The sequence below is a fragment of the Aricia agestis genome, chromosome 13, assembly GCF_905147365.1.
Source record: "Aricia agestis chromosome 13, ilAriAges1.1, whole genome shotgun sequence".
Classification (NCBI taxonomy): domain Eukaryota; kingdom Metazoa; phylum Arthropoda; class Insecta; order Lepidoptera; family Lycaenidae; genus Aricia; species Aricia agestis.
In genome coordinates this window covers 6,764,898-6,784,158 of record NC_056418.1, presented here as the reverse complement: position 1 = coordinate 6,784,158, position 19,261 = coordinate 6,764,898, and the positions used below count along the sequence as shown (strand labels likewise).

The window sequence follows — 19,261 nt, the reverse complement described above, 5'->3', positions numbered from 1 at the left end:
TCCACCGCCAGACTATATACGACGGTGGAGGAATGACGCGAAAGACCGCGCGTTCGAGCAATGGCTGGCACGACTAAACGAATCCACAGTTAGTGTCGACCTTCTAGCTGCTATGCGTCCCGTACTGAGGGAGTGGGCAGACAGAGAAGGCGGGGCGCTATCTTACCGCCTCACACAGGTGCTGACTGGACATGGGTGTTTTGGTCGGTACCTGTGTGACATCGCCAGACGTGAGCAGACCACAGCCTGCCACCACTGCGACGACGAACGGGACACGGCACGGCACACCCTGCTGGCTTGTCCCGCATGGACCGGACAAAGAGCGGCTCTGCAAGCCGCCATCGGAAATGACATTTCGCTGTCAGAGATCGTACGCGCGATGCTGAGCAGCGAAAATTCCTGGAGAGCAGTCGCGACATTTGCCGAGGAGGTGATGTCATCGAAGGAGGAGTCAGAGCGCAGACGTGAGGCGGAGTTATTCGACCCTCAGAGGAGGCCAAGGCGAAGACAGAATGCCAGACATGGGCCCGACATCCCGACTTAGCGGGGAAGCTCGGGGTACCGGCGTGGGGACGCCGTCACCCAACAGCACCGAGCTCCCGAGTTGGCTGCGATGCGCTAAGTGTTCCGCGCATCGCATCATAGTACAGTGCAGTGTGGGCCTAACAGCCATGCACTAGTGCCTTTAGGGGTATTCGCTGGCATGGTCGCGGTTGTGTATCCCGCGTATCCCGTGGCTCTGCCTAAAGCGGAAAGTAGGAACACTCGTTGGGTTTTTAGTGGGTATGCCCGGGCGCGGCCTCACCGCCCTGGGGAGTCCCTCATACCCCGGTAGCCATCCCCAGACCGCCGGGGATGCGTAATAGCATTTCCCCAACGAAAAAAAAAAAAAAAGAAGGGGTTTCAGTCATTAGGTGAATGTGTGTAGCATTACAATGTCCTATTCTTGTTTTCTGCAAAAACAAGGTTTTTACTGTTTAGCATTAGTTGTACCAAACTGTCAGCAACAATCCGCAGAAGATTAAACGGCACCATTGTTCTGTGGAAAATCTATGAAAGCGGATGGCAAGTGAATTTGGTCGTACTTCGCTTACAGAGCTCCTTGTAAGGGACAATAGGAGAAAGTGCGTTGTTGCCTTCATGTTATATAATGGTATGACTCACAGCAAGACTAGCTAGGATTACTTTTTAATTGCCAATGACTTCTAGTAAGGAAAACCCCTAGGATAATAGTCTTTGTCGCAGGCTATTATAGAAGGAAAAATCCCCATGGTTTTTCTCCTAAATATTACTTAACTATAACTTAATAATTATATCTACAAATTTTCAAAGAAACTAAATAATTACGTGAGTTGCTTTCTTTTAACAAAAACAAAATAACTTAAGACATAAATATTACATTCTAGCTATCTAGTACGACAATAAAACGTCGTTGTCGTACTAGATAGCTAGATAGATAGCTAGTCGTTTGTAGTCACCTATTAAATGTAATACTGATAAAACATGACGTAAAAGTTAAAACACTGTGTCGTAGCGAATTAGACCTCTAACCAATACATTTTCTTTATCGCTTCTTTATAGAATCGCCGATCAAAATGTATGGAATTGACACGACATGAATCGAATATCGACTTCATATTATAGAACGCTTATGTCAATTCCATACATTTTGATCGGCGATTCTATAAAGAACCGATAAAGAAAATGTATTGGTTAGAGGTCTAATTCGCTACGACACAGTGTTTTAACTTTTACGTCATGTTACGAACGCTTATGTCAATTCCATACATTTTGATCGGCAATTCTATGAAGAAGCGATAAAAAACGTGCTGGCTAGGGGTTTAGGTGAAGCTTGCAAATTCCTTTGTTTTGGCCATATACGACTTACGAGTGCGATAAGACATGTCTTGGACTAATTTCGACATTTATTGTCAATAGTTCTCGCATTACCATATTATCCTAATAGTCTAGCAGCTGAGGTCGTGTTGCCTAATATCCTTCGTTATTATCCAAATGCTAAGGTTAGGGTCAATGTTTTATCTTTTTCTACCAAAACGTACTAAAATTTAAAAAATACTAATAAAATTCGTCGGTAAAAACTGTTTTTAATGTCAAAACAAAATAAAAAATACATACTAATATCATAATTTTGCATTTATGAAGCGTGAAGAGGTAAGTGAAGCGGTTTACCGCTAAACCGATTTTAATGATATAGAGATAATTTGAGTCCCGTGAACAGATACATGGCAGCCCTGAAAATGTACGGTTCCCGCGCGATCACAAATGTTTTGCGCAATGTAGTTGCGGGGCCCCTTCTAGCATTGTTGCCGCTGCCACTTAGCAATTTAATAATGCCAAATACCAAAAAAAATCGGCCAAATACTAAAAACAAAATAAAATTAATAATGAAGGGGGCTCGTATAGCGGCAACAGAAATACACAATCTGTGAAAATTTCAGAAGTCTAGCTATAGCGGTTTTTGAGATACACCATCTGACAGACAGACGGACAGACAGACAGCGAAGTCTTAGTAATAGGGTCCCGTTTTTACCCTTTAGGTACGGAACCCTAATGACTGTCCCAAATTGAGTTGACATTATTTAGTAAAGGTTTGTTTAAAATAGAATTTGAAATGAAAGGTTGGCAGGGATCGTCCTGACTCCTGCTTAGTTAAGGTTTCGTACCAATGGTATTTTGGTTGGTTATTTTTAGAACCAGACTACCTTTTTATCGATCCTATGGACTCAACCCGTTTCCAGTAGCTTTTGTTATAATACAAAAGCTAATAGTCATTATAACCTTAACGGGAATGTGTAAAAAACTTAAAAGGTGATAGCTGAAATATTGTAAATACAGTATACTCTTATTTAAAATAGGATAAAAAAGAGCTAAAAGAAAGTTTGCTAAAAATGAATAATGATAAGTATTCATTTTTAGCAAACTTATGTTATTTTGGCGTAGTAACGGTCGGGTTATACGTTAAATATAATATTAAAAATTAATGACCGTAAAAGTTTTAACATTAGCTACAAAAAGTTAATCTACAACATATAAATTCGTTTCGCACGTTCGTAACTAGAAGTGTTCAAATATTCATGGCTTTTGTACTATAACATTATAATTTATAATTACTCTTTTACACGGTATGGATTTAGACAAACGAATTAAGAGCACGAAAATGTATTTAAAATCTCGCTATTACTTGAGAACGGCGAACCGATTTGTCTAATTTTAGTCTTGATAATCGTGGATGTCCAGGGAAGGTTTATAAGTGATACAAAATTGACGGGGACATCTAGTAAAGTAGTAATATAGTATACTTTAGTACAATAAATAACAATTCAAACTTGAAGGTATAGTATCGAGTGAATTTCCAATAAGAGGTATTTGGTTGATTAAAATAATGGTAGGTTTTATATGCAACACACGGAATTTCGACGTCGGCCAGTCAATTTTTACACATAGCTTTGTTTCGAACATCCCGTTACCTACTTTAAGCTCATACTACTTTACTTTTTTAAGAGTCTGCAAATAAAACGCTTGCATATGGAAACAGATTTTTGGAAGCAGTTAAAAAATAAAATGTGTAAAAATTCACCTCCTTACGACTGTACCCTCAAAGATATCAACAATTTTTCGACATTATTCCTCAACAATAAAAAAGCTACACCGGATGTCTTCGACTGTATTCGGTAACGCGCGTTGTATACTCTTACCTACTCTACTTAAGTCGTCCACCAGGTGTAGAGGTAATTGGAAACCCACTGGCCATGTCCAAGTTCACCTACCATTGAAAATTACGTCTTACGAAATTTATGGCTTGTATGCGTCCGCGCGACAGAGTGGTTTAGTCGCTACACAACGAAATCTCATTTCTTATGCTTTATAGCGACCGCGCCGCTATTTTAATAAATCGTTATATACATTTGCTTGTGATCACGCAGTATAGCGGCCAAATATTGGGCCAAACCGCTCTGTCGCGCGGACGCGCAAAAAGAGCCTAAAACCTTTATAGAGGGCGAGATATTTGAGATACCTCCGAGTAGGTAGTGTTACGTGGAATCTTTATGTGACGTTAATATTGGGATAAACTTTTATATTTTTAAATATTAGATACGTAAAACTAGGTAGGTACTTACTGTTACAATTTTATGAAACATTAAGGGTGGGTTGCACCAACTTACTTTAACTATAACTGTAACTTTAACTATAACTTTAACTATAATGCAAAATGTCAAATCTTTGGTTAAATTAAAAAATGGACGTCATAGTTAACCATAACCATATAGCTCGACAAGGCTTTAAATGCAAATGGCGAAAAGGAACTAACGCTGTCCTCATTCAAAAACGCCATTTTTGACAGTTCTCCTTTACCAGCAGCGCCCACGATCATTTAAAGCCTTGTCGGACCAGCAACGTCTTCTGTCAAATTCTGTGGTCAAATTTAAGGTTATAACTTTGACCATAACTTTAACTTTAACCACGCCTCTGGTGCAACCCACCCTTAATGACGTTTGATTGTTTTAACTGACTTTAGAAAAGTATTTTATAAAAACAAGAAAAAACTATATTATTTTGTTTTTATAAACAGCTTTGTATATTTAAATTAAAGGTGTATTTATATACACCGTTAATTTAAGGCATGTATTTAAATCAATATCTGTATATTCCCTTTTCCCGATCAAAATATTTGAAAGTTTCACCAAAAATACTGACTTGCACACTAATTATGCACCCTAAATAATAAAAGTTTTTAAATTGCAGCATCGCTTAGATAACTGCAAGCATTTACCACAATTTCGCTTACAATAACATAGTGTGAATAGTTAACATTCGTAGTGGCTATTTACGCATTTAAAGCCTTATCTTGTAGATAACTAAAAAGAGTGAAATTATTATTTTTAACAAAAAATTAAAACCGACTTCCAAGGTAAAAACAGTAATAATATGAACTAAAAAGTATTAAATAACTCTTACTCTATAATAGTGCCTTTTTTCAGAATTCGTCTAAATCTCAACTATTTCTGTACATATTACAGTCTTCATTACTTTGAAGTCGGTACCAGTCCCAAAAGCTTCAGATATTCTGACATTGACTGAACTCATGATAAAATTAGCTGGTACCGACTTCAAATAATGAAGACTGTAGTATGTACAGAAATAGTTGAGATTTAGACGAATTCTGAAAAAGGCACTATTATAGAGTAAGAGTTATTTAATACTTTTTAGTTCATATTATTATTGTTTTTACCTTGGAAGTCGGTTTTAATTTTTTGTTAAACATAATAATTGGTGAAACATTTAAGGATAAGGTAGAGTTTTAAGAATATCATAACAATACACTAAACAGTCGAAGGTTTTGAAGTGTTTACCTAAATCTTACCGTTAACTATTGTTTTCATATTTTTAACGTTTATTATCCATTCACTTGTCAATCATTTTCGAAAAACGTACAAAAAACCGTTTGTGAAACGTTTTTCTCGATAATCTACCTTTTGTGTACTGAAACATATTTTTTTTATGAAATAAGGGGGCAAACGAGCAAACGGGTCACCTGATGGAAAGCAACTTCCGTCGCCCATGGACACTCGCAGCATCAGAAGAGCTGCAGGTGCGTTGCCGGCCTTTTAAAAGGGAATAGGATAATTATAGGGGAGAGTAGGGATGGGAAAGGGAGGGAAAAGGGAAGGATAGGGAAGGCAATTGGGCCTCCGGTAAACTCACTCACTCGGCGAAACACGGTTTTCTGTGAGAACGTGGTATTTCTCCAGTCGAGCCGGCCCATTCGTGCCGAAGCATGGCTCTCTCACGTATAAAATTTTGTTAAAAATAAAAATTCAAACAAAATATTGTCCCAACAATAAATAGAGTTTTAAAACCAAGTGTTCATTGTTCACAGTTTTTACGGTAAACCTTGGAAAAAGTGATTTCTCAATTTTCTACTTTATTTTTATGTAAATCAGAATTTCAAAGCAGGAGTTGTGTCATAGTATTTTAATAGTATTGTTAATATTAATTTTATAATATTTAAACTATATAGTAAGTATACTATACTTAGTTTTATGTGAACAGTATGGAATTTATAATCAATCGGATCTTGAAAACGGAAAACTCTTTTCCGCTATGTCCTGAGAAAACACTATTAGCTAGAGCCTAGGGATAACATCCCTTCGATACCGCATATTTTTAACCGACTTCCAAAAAACGAGGAGGTTATATGTTCGGCTGTAAAATGCAACGGTAAAATGATGTTATAAAATATACGTGGGAGAGCCATGCTTCGGCACGAATGGGCTGGCTCGACCGGAGAAATACCACGTTCTCACAGAAAACCGGCGTGAAACAGCGCTTGCGCAACGCACTTGCAGCTCTTCTGATGCTGCGAGTGTCCATGGGCGACGGAAGTTGCTTTCCATCAGGTGACCCGTTTGCTCGTTTGCCCCCTTATTTCATTAAAAATATATGTAAATATTATAAGCGGCGCCCTATATGCAATGTTCTAAAGGCGGTATTCAGAGCGTGACGCTAACAATCGTTGCATTTTTCCGGAGTGTTTCTACTCACATCCTGACATTATCGTTGCGCACACACAGTGCCTATATAGAAAGCATGGCAACTATAATATTACTAGATGACGCTTATCGTTACGTTAGAAAATTCGTTTATAGGGAACCGTACATTTTTCCGGGATAAAAAGTATCCTATATTAGTTCTAAGGACACTAACATGGGTTAATTTATACTAGCACAGAGTCGAAGCGCATCGAAGCGAATTATTAAAACTGAACATAACAAATTCAACCTTAACTCCAAAGCTTTAACGCACTTTTAATTACTTCTGAGAATTTAAAAAGACGCGTGCATCTGCGCGAATTCGCGTGAATGCGCTTGACAAACGCTGATTGGCCTTGCAGAAGTATTAGTGTATGCGTTACGCTCTGGAGTTAAGGTTGAATTTTCTGTGTTCATTTTTTAGGAATTCGCTTCGCTTCGCTTTTAACTCTGCGCTATTATAAATTGACCCTAAGTATCTCCAAACTCAATTTCAGCAAAATCGGTTTAACGGTTTAGGCGTGAAGAGGTAACAGAGAAACATACAAACACCCTTTCGCATTTATAATATTAAGCATAGAAAATACTTTTATAATATAGATTGTAGAGCATTGTTTTGTCCAACACGCAGAAAATAACGAGACACCTCGCTCACCCAGGCCCCAGGCGCCCAATATTTTTCATGTTATATCTCTACAAACATATTTTTAAACATTGTTGTGTACTGATTGATTGTCCTAACTAAAGGTACCTACTTATATTAATAATAATTAAAATTCTTTATTTGCACATTAAAACATACATTACAAATATTTAAAAAATAAAGGATTTGCGAAAATAACTTATTGTAATTTATATAAATACATTATAAGTCATAATTCATAATATAGTAGTAGACTCATCAGTCATCATATGTAATATCATTCCGACAAACAAATTTCAAACAAAACAAAACAAAACAAACAATTTTCTCCGTTTAGTATTAGTAATATTTTGGTACGTTAACAGTAAATATCAGTTTAGAAAGCTAGAAGGTTAGTCCAAGATGAACGAATTGCCAAGCTAAGCATTAAACGTTGCGACAATATCACAAAACCACTGGCCTGAGACAAAGATTATAATTGACCTTATTAAATATCTACCGAACTGACCTTCACACTTCACTTGTAATTGATTTGAAGCAGACAAGTACTAAGTCTTGGGCACTTAGTCAGGTTGCAATCGACATTTTGAAAACGAAAGTAGAAAGAAATGTATGAATTTTGATAACGCATCGCTAAATGAATGGCGCTTGCGATGCTTATATATAAGTCAAATGGCATGCATTTTTAATTCTTTAATCTTTCGAATTATCCTTGATACAACTTGATTTTAATTATATAATTAATATGTGTTTGTCATGAACAGCTAAATGGATTAAGTTGAAAATTACAGAATTATTGACCAGTAGTTTTTCCATTTACTTTTCTTATACAATGTGTAACAAAAATAAGTGATAATACTTTACGGTGTGTACATGTTCCTTATAGAGAGTTCACTGTGAAAGTAGCAGCGCTGAAAGACCAATTTTTTTTTTATTCACTTTTGTATGGGCAAGGGTCCGAGCGTCACGAGTTTCCCCATACAAAAGTGAAAAAAATTTTGGTCTTTCAGCGCTGCTACTTTCACAGTGAACTCTCTATAAGGAACATGTACACACCCTAAAGTATTATCACTTATTTTTGTTACACACTGTATAAAATTTAATATATTATTCTTAATACATTTTTAAACTGACTCAAAATGGAGGTTTGTTAAATTGAATCACACTCATGCTTTTTAAGGTTCCGTATTTTTTTTTGTTCGCGGATAATTTCATGCATCGTTCATTTTGGTAGAAAGGAGAAGGTCCCATTAGGAAATAGTGTTTAAAGTCGTTTTGATCTTAAAATTATAATTATAGCACGTACGAACGAAGTGTAGTATTTGTAGTATGACAGGGTTTAAAAATAAGTTTATCTCACGGCTAATGTCAACAAGAGCGATGTCCCCGCGGTATTTCGGTTTTAAAACTGTTGCCAACAACATATGGACTGTGTTATGTTGACGTAAATATCGTATAATACCGTATATTATCTACTCTGCTATACTTACCATAATATATTATACGTGAATACGTCCATAGGTGATTTACGTACATAAGAATGGCATTTTTATCGTGTGTTTTTAAACCCAAAGGGTAATAACGGGACCCTATTACTGAGACTTCGATGTCGGTCCGTCTGTCTGTCTGTCTGTCTCCAGGCTGTATCTCAAGAATCGCTTTAGCTAGACTACTGAAATTTTCACAGATTGTATATTTCTGTTTCCGCTATAAGAACAAATACTAAAAGTAAAATAAATATTTAATTTAATTCCCATACAACAAACGTAATTTTTTGGCCTGTTTTGCCCGTAATTAATAATAGCAACTGCTAGGCACTTGAAATTTTCATAGCATCCTTAATTATATTTGTAATATAATTAATAATATTAATATTTAAGGGGGGCTCCCAATCACCCATACAAAAATCACAAATTTTGCCTACTTTCGCTCTATAACGTACGGAACCCTTCGTGGGCGAGTCCGACTCGTACTTGACCGAACTTTTTTTTAATCTGAACTAACTTTTTTTTTCAGTCTGAGCTAAGAACTATTGACAAAGTTTACATTCGACGAGAATCGGTTAGCAGCGCTCACGAGAAGTGTTCTTTTTCGATAAAAAGCAACCTATGTGTTTTCAGAGCCTAAACTGCCACCATGCCTTATTATTTGATCCGTTCATTAGTTTTTGTGTGAAAACAATAACATACATACAAACTTTCTCCTTTACAACATTAGTGTGACAACAGCATCTTACTGTGATATACGTTTAAAGTTATAGCGGGTAATAAGCGCTTACGCCGGGAAAATCCATACCTCACTTTCACCACAACACTTGTTTGGCGGATCTACGTAGTTTGGTCGAGTTATGTCTATCCTAGTCTGAGTAATCGACAGATGACGACCACTGAATTGACATAATCCAACCAAATGGCGTAGGTCCAGCAACTGCCTATGAATAAATTTCTTCAATGGTAGGTACATAGCAACGTATATCATAGGTATATTTGACATTGTAAAAACGATCTTGATCTTTCTTGAGACTCGCTTTGTCTTCATACCCATCAAAATCGGTTCAGCGGCTTTTAAGCGTGAAGAGCTAATAAATAGACACACTTTCGCTACAAACTAAAGTCATGACACTTTTCTTATTGATTGAACCGAAAGTGATATTAATACAACCATTGTCTTTTGCATATGGAACAAAATTTGTGACTGTTTAAATTATTACATGTCCATCACCTTGAATTTTGCCACTCGCGGGTTTCATCAAGCGAATCAATAGAGGAATTATCTTTTTTTTTTTAAATAATACAAACCCACCCACGGGAAGTCATTAAAATAATAATTCTAGAACATAATAATTAATATAATAAGTCGGCGGGGTCTGGCGGGGGTTAATCCTGTTACCCAATGTATTAGAGGGGGCGGGCGAAGCCCCACAGCGAGCACGGCTTCCACCGGCATTGGAACTTCAGCTGTAACTGTTAGATAACTGTAAACAGGTCACGGCGTATGTATCTGGTGCGTTAAACCGTTATATTTAGAAAGTTTCCCACTGTGATGAGTCAAGGTTGAGTCGGAAGTTGGGAAAAATTATGTATTTTAGGTGCAAAATACGTATAAATGAATCAATTTCTCTGATATACTGCATGACTGGTGAGACATGTTCAATACTCGAGGACGTGATATTTGGCTATTATATTAGATGAAAAAATAAATAAAAAATTAATATCAATTGATCACTGAGTAAATGTAGCTTAAAGTTAAATAATTATTTACCCAACGCGTGGACACCGCGCGCGGGAAGGGTAGCGGCGCGGTATTTCTTTGATGGCACACGCCGCCGCGCCGGCCGCATAGTATGCCTACTTGCCTAGCCGCGTAATTCACTCAGGATCCATGATACAGTTATTTAAAGGGACATTTGGTAAAAAATTAAGTACCTAATTTTATTACATAATTATACTGAGAATCGAGTACCGAGTACACTCCTTAAGTATTGCAAATGTCTCACCACTCATGCAGTATTTTAGGTAAAAAATACGTCGTATAAATGAATAAATTTCTTTGATATATACATGGTAATACGTACATGATAAAATATAATAGTATGTATTAATATTATGTACCACAGAAATTAATTAATAAGCTGATAGACCTACGTATTCGGTCGGGTTGTGTCAAGTCAATGTTACTCTGCCAGAAGCTGTCGATTGGGCTTGAAATAGCTCGCCTAAATTCCATAGGTCTGCCATTTGCCCATATACCAATTTCCCAGATAGTACAATGAATAGAAATACCTAACGATTGACAGACGGCCATCTCTAAGATTTGCGAATCGCGACGTCAGGATGGATAAGATATGTGCGATAACATCAAAGCATGTCAATAAACTTGATTCTGTGGTGCATAAATGCAGCATTTATATGTTATGATAAAATACTCGAATTATCTATCATATTAAATGTAAAATATATTATTTTAATCACTTATAATATGTCACTTTTTTCTTACTTTATATTTTGCTTTATAAACATGATGTTAACGACGTTTACCGGAACTTAGTTCAATTTTAACCAATTAGCAATTGGATTTCCAAACAAAAGTAATGTAACATGTAAATCTCTAAACAATGTGGCAATTCATACAAATACAATCTCTAAACAATGTGGCAACTCATACATACATCTTTAAAACAAAATATTAACCAATAGGTGAAAGATTTATCATTTTGTCTTAACATCGATGATAAGATAATAATCACAAGTAGTCAGTCCAGTGGCCGGCAGTTCTTCCGAAAACCGTGTTGAGATGACATTTCTTATAGTACATATGAAATCAATATCAAAAAAAGTTTAATAAAATGGTGTGGTATTTGTATTCGTTCACATTTGTCTCCGGGCTACCTGAGCAAATGCATAATAATAACCGTAAGTAGCTCTGGGCTTGTCGTAGCCGGCATTGGGCCAACATAATATTGTAGAGGCCTACTTGGCCGTAAGTTGGGAGCGACATGTCATAATATTCTACAGCTACACTATGCTCTATGTGCTGGCTAAATGCGTTGGCTCAATGTTGGTCCAATGTTTACAGCGGGCTTTAGGGTTAAAATTTAAATTTCAATGTGACGTGGTTTTGCTAAAAGGTGCATTTTGAGCCATTTAAAATTGAGCTTTATCTATTAATGTGTTACGTGAAGATACATATATATAACATTAGTGTCGGTCTGCCTTAGAGCCATTCATAATAAGTATTTGAATATTATGAATGGCTCTAAATTAACGAATTTTTGTGTGGTTGTTAATCTAGAATTCTAGGGGTTTATAAAATCTTATTTCCCTAATCTGTTCAAGAGTCTGTATGTACCATCGAGGAAACTGATTCCTAGGCAGTTGACACATCAAAGTCGTTTGGTCGGATGATCGGATCATGTCAATTCAATGTTAATAATTATGAACTGTCGGCTGGATTTGACTTAACGCGACCAAATTACGTAGGTCCCCAGCTGCCTAGGAATCAACTTCTCTGATAGTACCAAGTATAGCTTTCACTGTCATATCTTTGTTTTCATTATGATTATTATGATCGATCGATCTGTGTCTGACATCTTAAAAACACTTTCTAGAGATTACAATTTTGAAAATAATTTACGTTACAAGTGAACAACGTAATATATCTGCAGCTAGTGTATATATTTTTAGATAATTATGTATTTTTTACACAGTTCAATAAAGATAATTTCGTAGAAAAATCATACTCACATAGGTCGATACAAATAGAATAAATTACGTAGAACTTATATATATCTGTCCGTAATAACTAATAACTTAAGAGTAATATTACCTCATAGTCAATAGATCACGAATAAGCGAAACGCGTGACTTATCCAGTCAGCTGCGTCAAGACACGTTCAGAACTTGACCCACATCCTATTGTCTGAGCAGCCTCGATTATTATGACAATCCTACCTAGCCATAAAATAGCGTATCCTTAACGCCTATATTGTGTATTGCTTATGCAATTCCATAGATAATCTTTATTGTAAACGAGCTTTTGCCCGCGGCTTCGCTCGCGTTAAGAAGTATTATTATATACAAACTTTCATTCCCTATTTTAACCCCTCCGGGTTGGAATTTATCAAAATCCTTTCTTAGCGGATGCCTTCGCCATAACATCTACCTGCATGCAAAATTTCAGTCCGATCCGTCCAGTGGTTTGGGCTGTGCGTTGATAGATCACTATGTCAATCAGTCAGTCAGTCACCTTTGAGTTTTATATATATAGATGTTAAACTGTATTACTTTGTTACCTCTGCACACTTGGACCACTTTGGATGAAAGATATGGAAATATAAAGTCCCTTATAAGGACATTATGGCAAAATGTAGAGTTATCGGCCACGATTCGACCTGCACGAATGGATCTTAGGCAACATCTTACTTATATAAACATTAGTAGAATCGTATCAAGACCTTTTGATAACTGTTTTACTCAAAAGATAATAAAAGATATTCCTGGCAAAGGAATATCCAAAAGTCTATTTTTAATCAAATCTTTAATTTATGTAAAACCGCACCGTCGTTTACTTTTACTTTAAAATTGAATCTTAAAGTATATAATATATATACCGTATTCTGTACATATGACTAAATGGTACCGATAAAGATTTGATGACACCATTCTACAAATTTTCCGATACTGTTATCGTTAATGGCATGATTTTTATGTGTTACCTACATACTTGTCTAGGTATTTATTTAACACGTTACTATGTAAATATCGTAAGCTAAAATTTAAAATAAGTAGTAAAATTTTATACCCCACTTTCTAAACTTTCTTCAAATCTAACCATATATCCCGTTAGACATTACCGTTTTCAACTACATTAAGATTTTACAATTACATATTTTATTTTAGCTTAACGGTACCTGTAATTATTTAAATAAAATATTATGCAAACTTTAATGTTCTTCAAAATTTTAAATAATTCTGGGGAACTCGTAGCAGAGCTACGGGCTACGGGCTACGCGCTACGCGAATTTTGCTATGCGGGACCTTTCTAAACTTTTTAATTTTGATATTTTTTCGACTTCAAAGAAAGGAGATTTTTCAATTAGAGTGCATATTATAATATTATGCATTTTTATGTTTTCTCACATATAACTTGGTCGTTAAGAACTAAAAAAAATATGTTTTTTTTTGTGGAAAGAAGATACTTATTTCAAAAATAACACTTTTTGTTTGAATTCGATTTTTCTTTACTGAAAATTATTATAATATGATTATGATGAATTCCATATCTCTAGTGACGTCCGTACTAAGTTCATACAAAAATTCCCCGTTATTTGTCATTATAATATTATGCTGATTTTTTTATCACATAGGTTATTAAATTATTGCAACGATGCACGTTGGCCTTGACTCGATTGCATTTTTACCTTTACGGACGTAACACCCGCATTCAAAGACCTTATTTTGATGCTAAACATGCGCAAGCCCTGAACATCACTACACTGAACATCACAACACGACTAGATAGATAGAAGATAGAAGATTGTAGATAGAAGATTGTAGATAGAAGATTGTAGATAGAAGATTGTATTTCTCTATTGAATATAATTGAGAGGCGCTCTAGACTAGACACTTATAACTTATAAGCCTTCAGGACCTATACCATCACCTACATCCAACTTGTGAACCCCGCACAAAGTTTTTTAACTTGTCCCAGGCCCAATATTTTCATGTTCCGAGAATGTCGCAAATATTATGTCCCCATGTTCTCCTGAAAACGTCTAAAACATCCGACTTGTAAACCACACTCAAAGTTTTTTAACCTGTCATAACTTCAATATTTTCGTCTTTTTTTATGAAATAAGGGGGCAAACGAGCAAACGGGTCACCTGATGGAAAGCAACTTCCGTCGCCCATGGACACTCGCAGCATCAGATGAGCTGCAGGTGCGTTGCCGGCCTTTTAAGAGGGAATAGGGGAGGGTAGGGAAGGGAAGGGAATAGGGGAGGGTAGGGAAGGGAAAAGGGTAAGGGATCGGGCCTCCGGTAAACTCACTCGGCGAAACACAGCGCAAGCGCTGTTTCAAGCTGGTTTTCTGAGAGAACGTGGTATTTCTCCGGTCGAGCCAGCCCATTCGTGCCGAAGCATGGCTCTCCCACGTATGAGTCTTCAGGAATTTTGTATACACCGCTCAAGATTTTTCAACCCGTCCTAACCTCACCATTTCTATTTTCCAGGAATGTCGCTCGATGAGGGTCGTCAGTCTCAGCGGCCGTACCGTTACGGCATGGTGCTGCTGTGTGCGGGCGCGCTGATCAACTGGCTGGGCCTGGCCGAGGACTACGCGGAGCCGGTCCGCTACGTCGGCGTGGCGTGCATCGTCGCCGGCGCCCTGCTCATCTGCGCCGCCATGTGCTGCTGGCTCCAGTCGCCCAGGCAACCGCATGATCGCGCGTCGCCGGATACACATCAGGTTGGTTACTTCACATTTAAATCTTTGTAAACTTCTCGCCGGGTTAGTTCCCGAACCGGTGGTAGGCACTAGTAGCTACGACGTTTTAAAAGTATATGATTCAAATCATTTGGATAAGACTGGAAATTGGAATAAGACTATCAGTTTGGTAAGACTAGTCTAAATTAGCGATCAGTGGTGATTAATAAAACTCTCAGGGTTCAGATACGGTACACCAATAAAGCTTTTCACTTTATGGAACGCTGCATCAAATGATATCTGAGTTCTGACAGAATAAGGAAACGTAGCTTACCTACGGCGGATGGACGTTACGCGCCAGTCTAAGTTCTTTTAGAGAGGACGTCTTGCATTTCTCCATTAGACTCATCCAAGACGGTAGTACTTACTAACTACCAATTAATCTAACCAAAATACCTTCTTACTTTCGGAACTTTTACTATTCAGAATCCTATTGAAACCGAAACCGACATTTTTTATATAAATATAAAGCACAAAGAATTCATAGCTTCATTTGCATAGAAATTCTCAAGTAATAAAAAACCTAGAGGCAACCCCGCCGAGTAGGCTACATCGCGTGAGAGTTAAAAAACAATTCAATGAGGCAATTGACGTCCACCAAGGTCCCCTTCCTCGTGAAAAACGGCTGCATTGTTTGTACTTCGTTAATTTACATAATACCACATCATAATGGTGTTTTTAAATGAATTGAAATAATCATGTAAGCCTCAAGGCCGTCTGTATTTGGACATGTTACTCGCGCGCCACATTGTTTCAGAGGCAGTGATATTCCCCTGAGCTGCTGCCGTTTAAGGCTAAAGATTATATAACTAATAAATATAGCCCCTTTAACCGTGTTTAGAAAAGATTGACAGTGCAAAGAAAAAGCTGAGTCAATATTTTCTACACAGGAAATGTTCACATTCATGCAACTCCGAATAGTCCATAGTACTCCGTAGCAGGCTGCAGGTGTCTGGTACTATGTCAATGTTCTAACAGTGTTCTCTCTATTTCCAGATTGACGATCCCATTCACGTGATATCGATGCCTGACGAGGAGACGATGCAACAGAAGCCGCCGGACTACGACACGGTGGCGGGCGCGCCGCCCACCTACGACGACGCAATCAAGCTCAACCCCGCGCGCCTGCTGCCCGCCGGGCCCAGCCGCGACCCCCCCGGCATCCCCGGCCAGGCCAGCCCGCCGCCGGCCCCCGTCCACCGCGCCGTGCCCAAGACCCCCCCGCCCCCCTACCGACCCCCCCACGCCATCAGATGAAAGCCCGGCCCCCGGTCTGTGCCGCTAAAATCGACTGCCGTTTCGAGTGATGCGTAGGCGCGAGTGAGCGCGGAGTCGGAACGCGTACTTATGTGATATTAAACTGTTAATTAGTTACTTAATTTACCTCCCCGCTGTATATATCGTATTCCAGTAGCGATGGAAAGAAACTGATCTTTAGTCGTAAACTTCTTCCAGGTATTTTAAGTGGAAATTTTGTGCGCACTCGCAACGACGCGGCCGTCGGACGAAACTTAAGACAAAAGACTGATAAATTAGGAATTTCTAAAACTTTTTATACGCCTTCGAACCTCCCGACCATCGGATTCGATCGGCCAGTCCGCGCTACCGATTCTCCGACGGTATGCACGATCGTTTCGAGTCGATGAAACCCGTAAACGAAATAGAATATAGCATTTAATCACTGTGCCATCTCTGGAAAAGTGTAGTACGTGTGATTATGTCGGTACAGTATTATGTATATAAGCCGTCGTTATATAACTTAATATCCATATCGAGAAGGTAGTGTTTTTGCTCAAGCGAGTCGTCGATGTGATCACGTTAGGATGGGTGACGTCGATTGATTATGTCTACTTCGGCGAAAGCAATATTGTATAAATAAATATAAGCACTTAGCGTTAGCCTTTCGTTTACGATTGACGGCAATAATAGGATGAATATATTGTTGACTGTTTTATGTTACCATTAATTACCACTTACCACATAGCACGACTTGCCGTTGACCTCTAAAACTTTAAATATCTGAACGTTTCATTTTATTTTGCTTACCTACTGTTATTATCTTTTTTGACCATTTTGTAAGCAACCGTTTCAATTAAATTGCCTATGGGTTCCCTTATTTTCTACTCGTTTCGACGATTAAGGACTTTATAATCTAACCAACTTGATATCTCTTCAATAATGAATATTTCATAACCACCATAGGAAATTGAATTGAAAATTGCCAGTCAGGAAATTGTATTAAGTTTCATTTTGATGTTTGTTGAGTAATTTATATCTTGTTACATTATTTCTGTTTCATTGCCCTAATTTTGTGTTCAGTCAGCGATGCGATACAATATTTAAAGTAAAATATTTTGTATGACCCAATAGACTAAATCCTGTGATGAAATGAGGAACGATATGCTCTGCATGATAAAAAGGCGAAATATATGACGCTGTATAAGAGATACTCAATTAATACGCTGTCCTTGTCTTCAAGGAGGACAGAGATAGCGTGGAATTGAGGAGTCCCTTACTAGAATAGAAGCACATGCGAATTCGATGTTGAAATTAACTGTAGTATCAAAATTTAACCCGGTATTGATTTCAAAAGCACCGTAACATCAGTTGATTTTAAGTTGAACGCACTATAGATGATTACTATTTCTATATTATTAGTCTTGATTAACTATCATTAAGAATCACGATCAATTTTTAAAGTCCTTATCCTAATTATTTGGAATAAAAAATAAAAACTTAAACGTTTGCCTAACAGTTTCTGCCTGAGATAGCGTCACCTAGATCCAAGTTAAAATCAAGGCCTAATAAAATAGTAATAGCTTAAGTACCTTTATTTATCTGAGCTTATTAATTGGGACCAAAGTATCAACACCCCTCTGCTGTTTGTCAACGTTAGGATTTACAATGCTGAAGTTGTGCATTTATTAATAGTTTATTAATTTGGGTGTACATTCAGAATAAATGTTGTTGCGAAATAACTTTGTTTCAATCTTTAAACCCTATAACCGAGGTATACCGTATGTATACCGTACTAGATACTACTACAGTGTGTAACAAAAATAAGTGATAATACTTTAGGGTGTGTACGTGTTCCTTGTAGAGAGTTCACTGTGAAAGTAGCAGCGCTGAAAGACGAATTTTTTTTTTCACTTTTTTATGGGCAAGGGCCCGAGCGTCACGAGTTTCCTCATATAAAAGTGAAAAAAAATGTTGGTCTTTCAGCGCTGCTACTTTCACAATGAACTCTCTACAAGGAACACGCACACACCCTAAAGTATTATCACTTATTTTTGTTACACCCTGTATATGTATAAGTAGCTATTTGACCGACTTTGCTCGGTATTCGATAAAACATGAATTAAATTACATTTTCTAAAAATGATTCCTAGCTAGATCGATTTATCGCCCCCGAAACCCCCTATATACTAAATTTCATGAAAATCGTTGGAGCCGATTCCGAGATTCTAATTATATATATATATATATATATATATATATATATATATATATATATATATATATATATATATATATATATATATATATATATATATATATATATATATATATATATATATATATATATATATATATATATATATATATATATATATATATATATATATGGCTCTTCGGATGTAGAGCTCTTCAATGAAATCGAATTACTTAATACCGATGTTGTGATGATGTGATGTTTAATAAGTATAGAACATGAAATTTAAAGTAAAATTGAAGTACTTAATAAGAGATATAAAATTTACGTTTTGGGGTTAGGCTTGTTAAGGTCAGTCAAGACTCAAGAGCACATCATAGTCAAAACCGAAACCGGCCGGACAAACTGTACTTTTACTTTGTACCCATTTCATTTTGACCGCGCGCGCGCTTGTAAGGGGGCGCTAGGGTAATGTTTGCACACGGGCGCCACATGGGCTAGAGACGGCCCTGGATGCAACGACTTGTATACGTAGATAATAGTCAATAGATAATAATATCTTATATCTTTAAACGAGCAATTCTTGTATATGTATATATATATATATATATATATATATATATATATATATATATATATATATATATATAT

At 37.1% G+C, this 19,261-nt stretch overlaps 1 protein-coding gene across 7 annotated transcripts in view; it reads left to right on the top strand.

Annotated features, from left to right (window-relative positions):
- Positions 1-18,152, top strand: part of LOC121733255 (protein TRACHEARY ELEMENT DIFFERENTIATION-RELATED 7A-like) — a 96,924-nt gene extending 78,772 nt beyond the window's left edge. For all 7 annotated transcript variants that reach the window (XM_042123470.1, XM_042123472.1, XM_042123474.1 and 4 more), the window contains 2 exons: positions 14,924-15,159; positions 16,174-18,152. In XM_042123470.1, the coding sequence (XP_041979404.1) occupies positions 14,924-15,159; positions 16,174-16,434 (497 nt within the window). In that variant the 3' untranslated portion in view covers positions 16,435-18,152. The remainder of the gene's footprint in view (positions 1-14,923; positions 15,160-16,173) is intronic.
- The last annotated feature ends 1,109 nt before the right edge of the window (positions 18,153-19,261 follow it).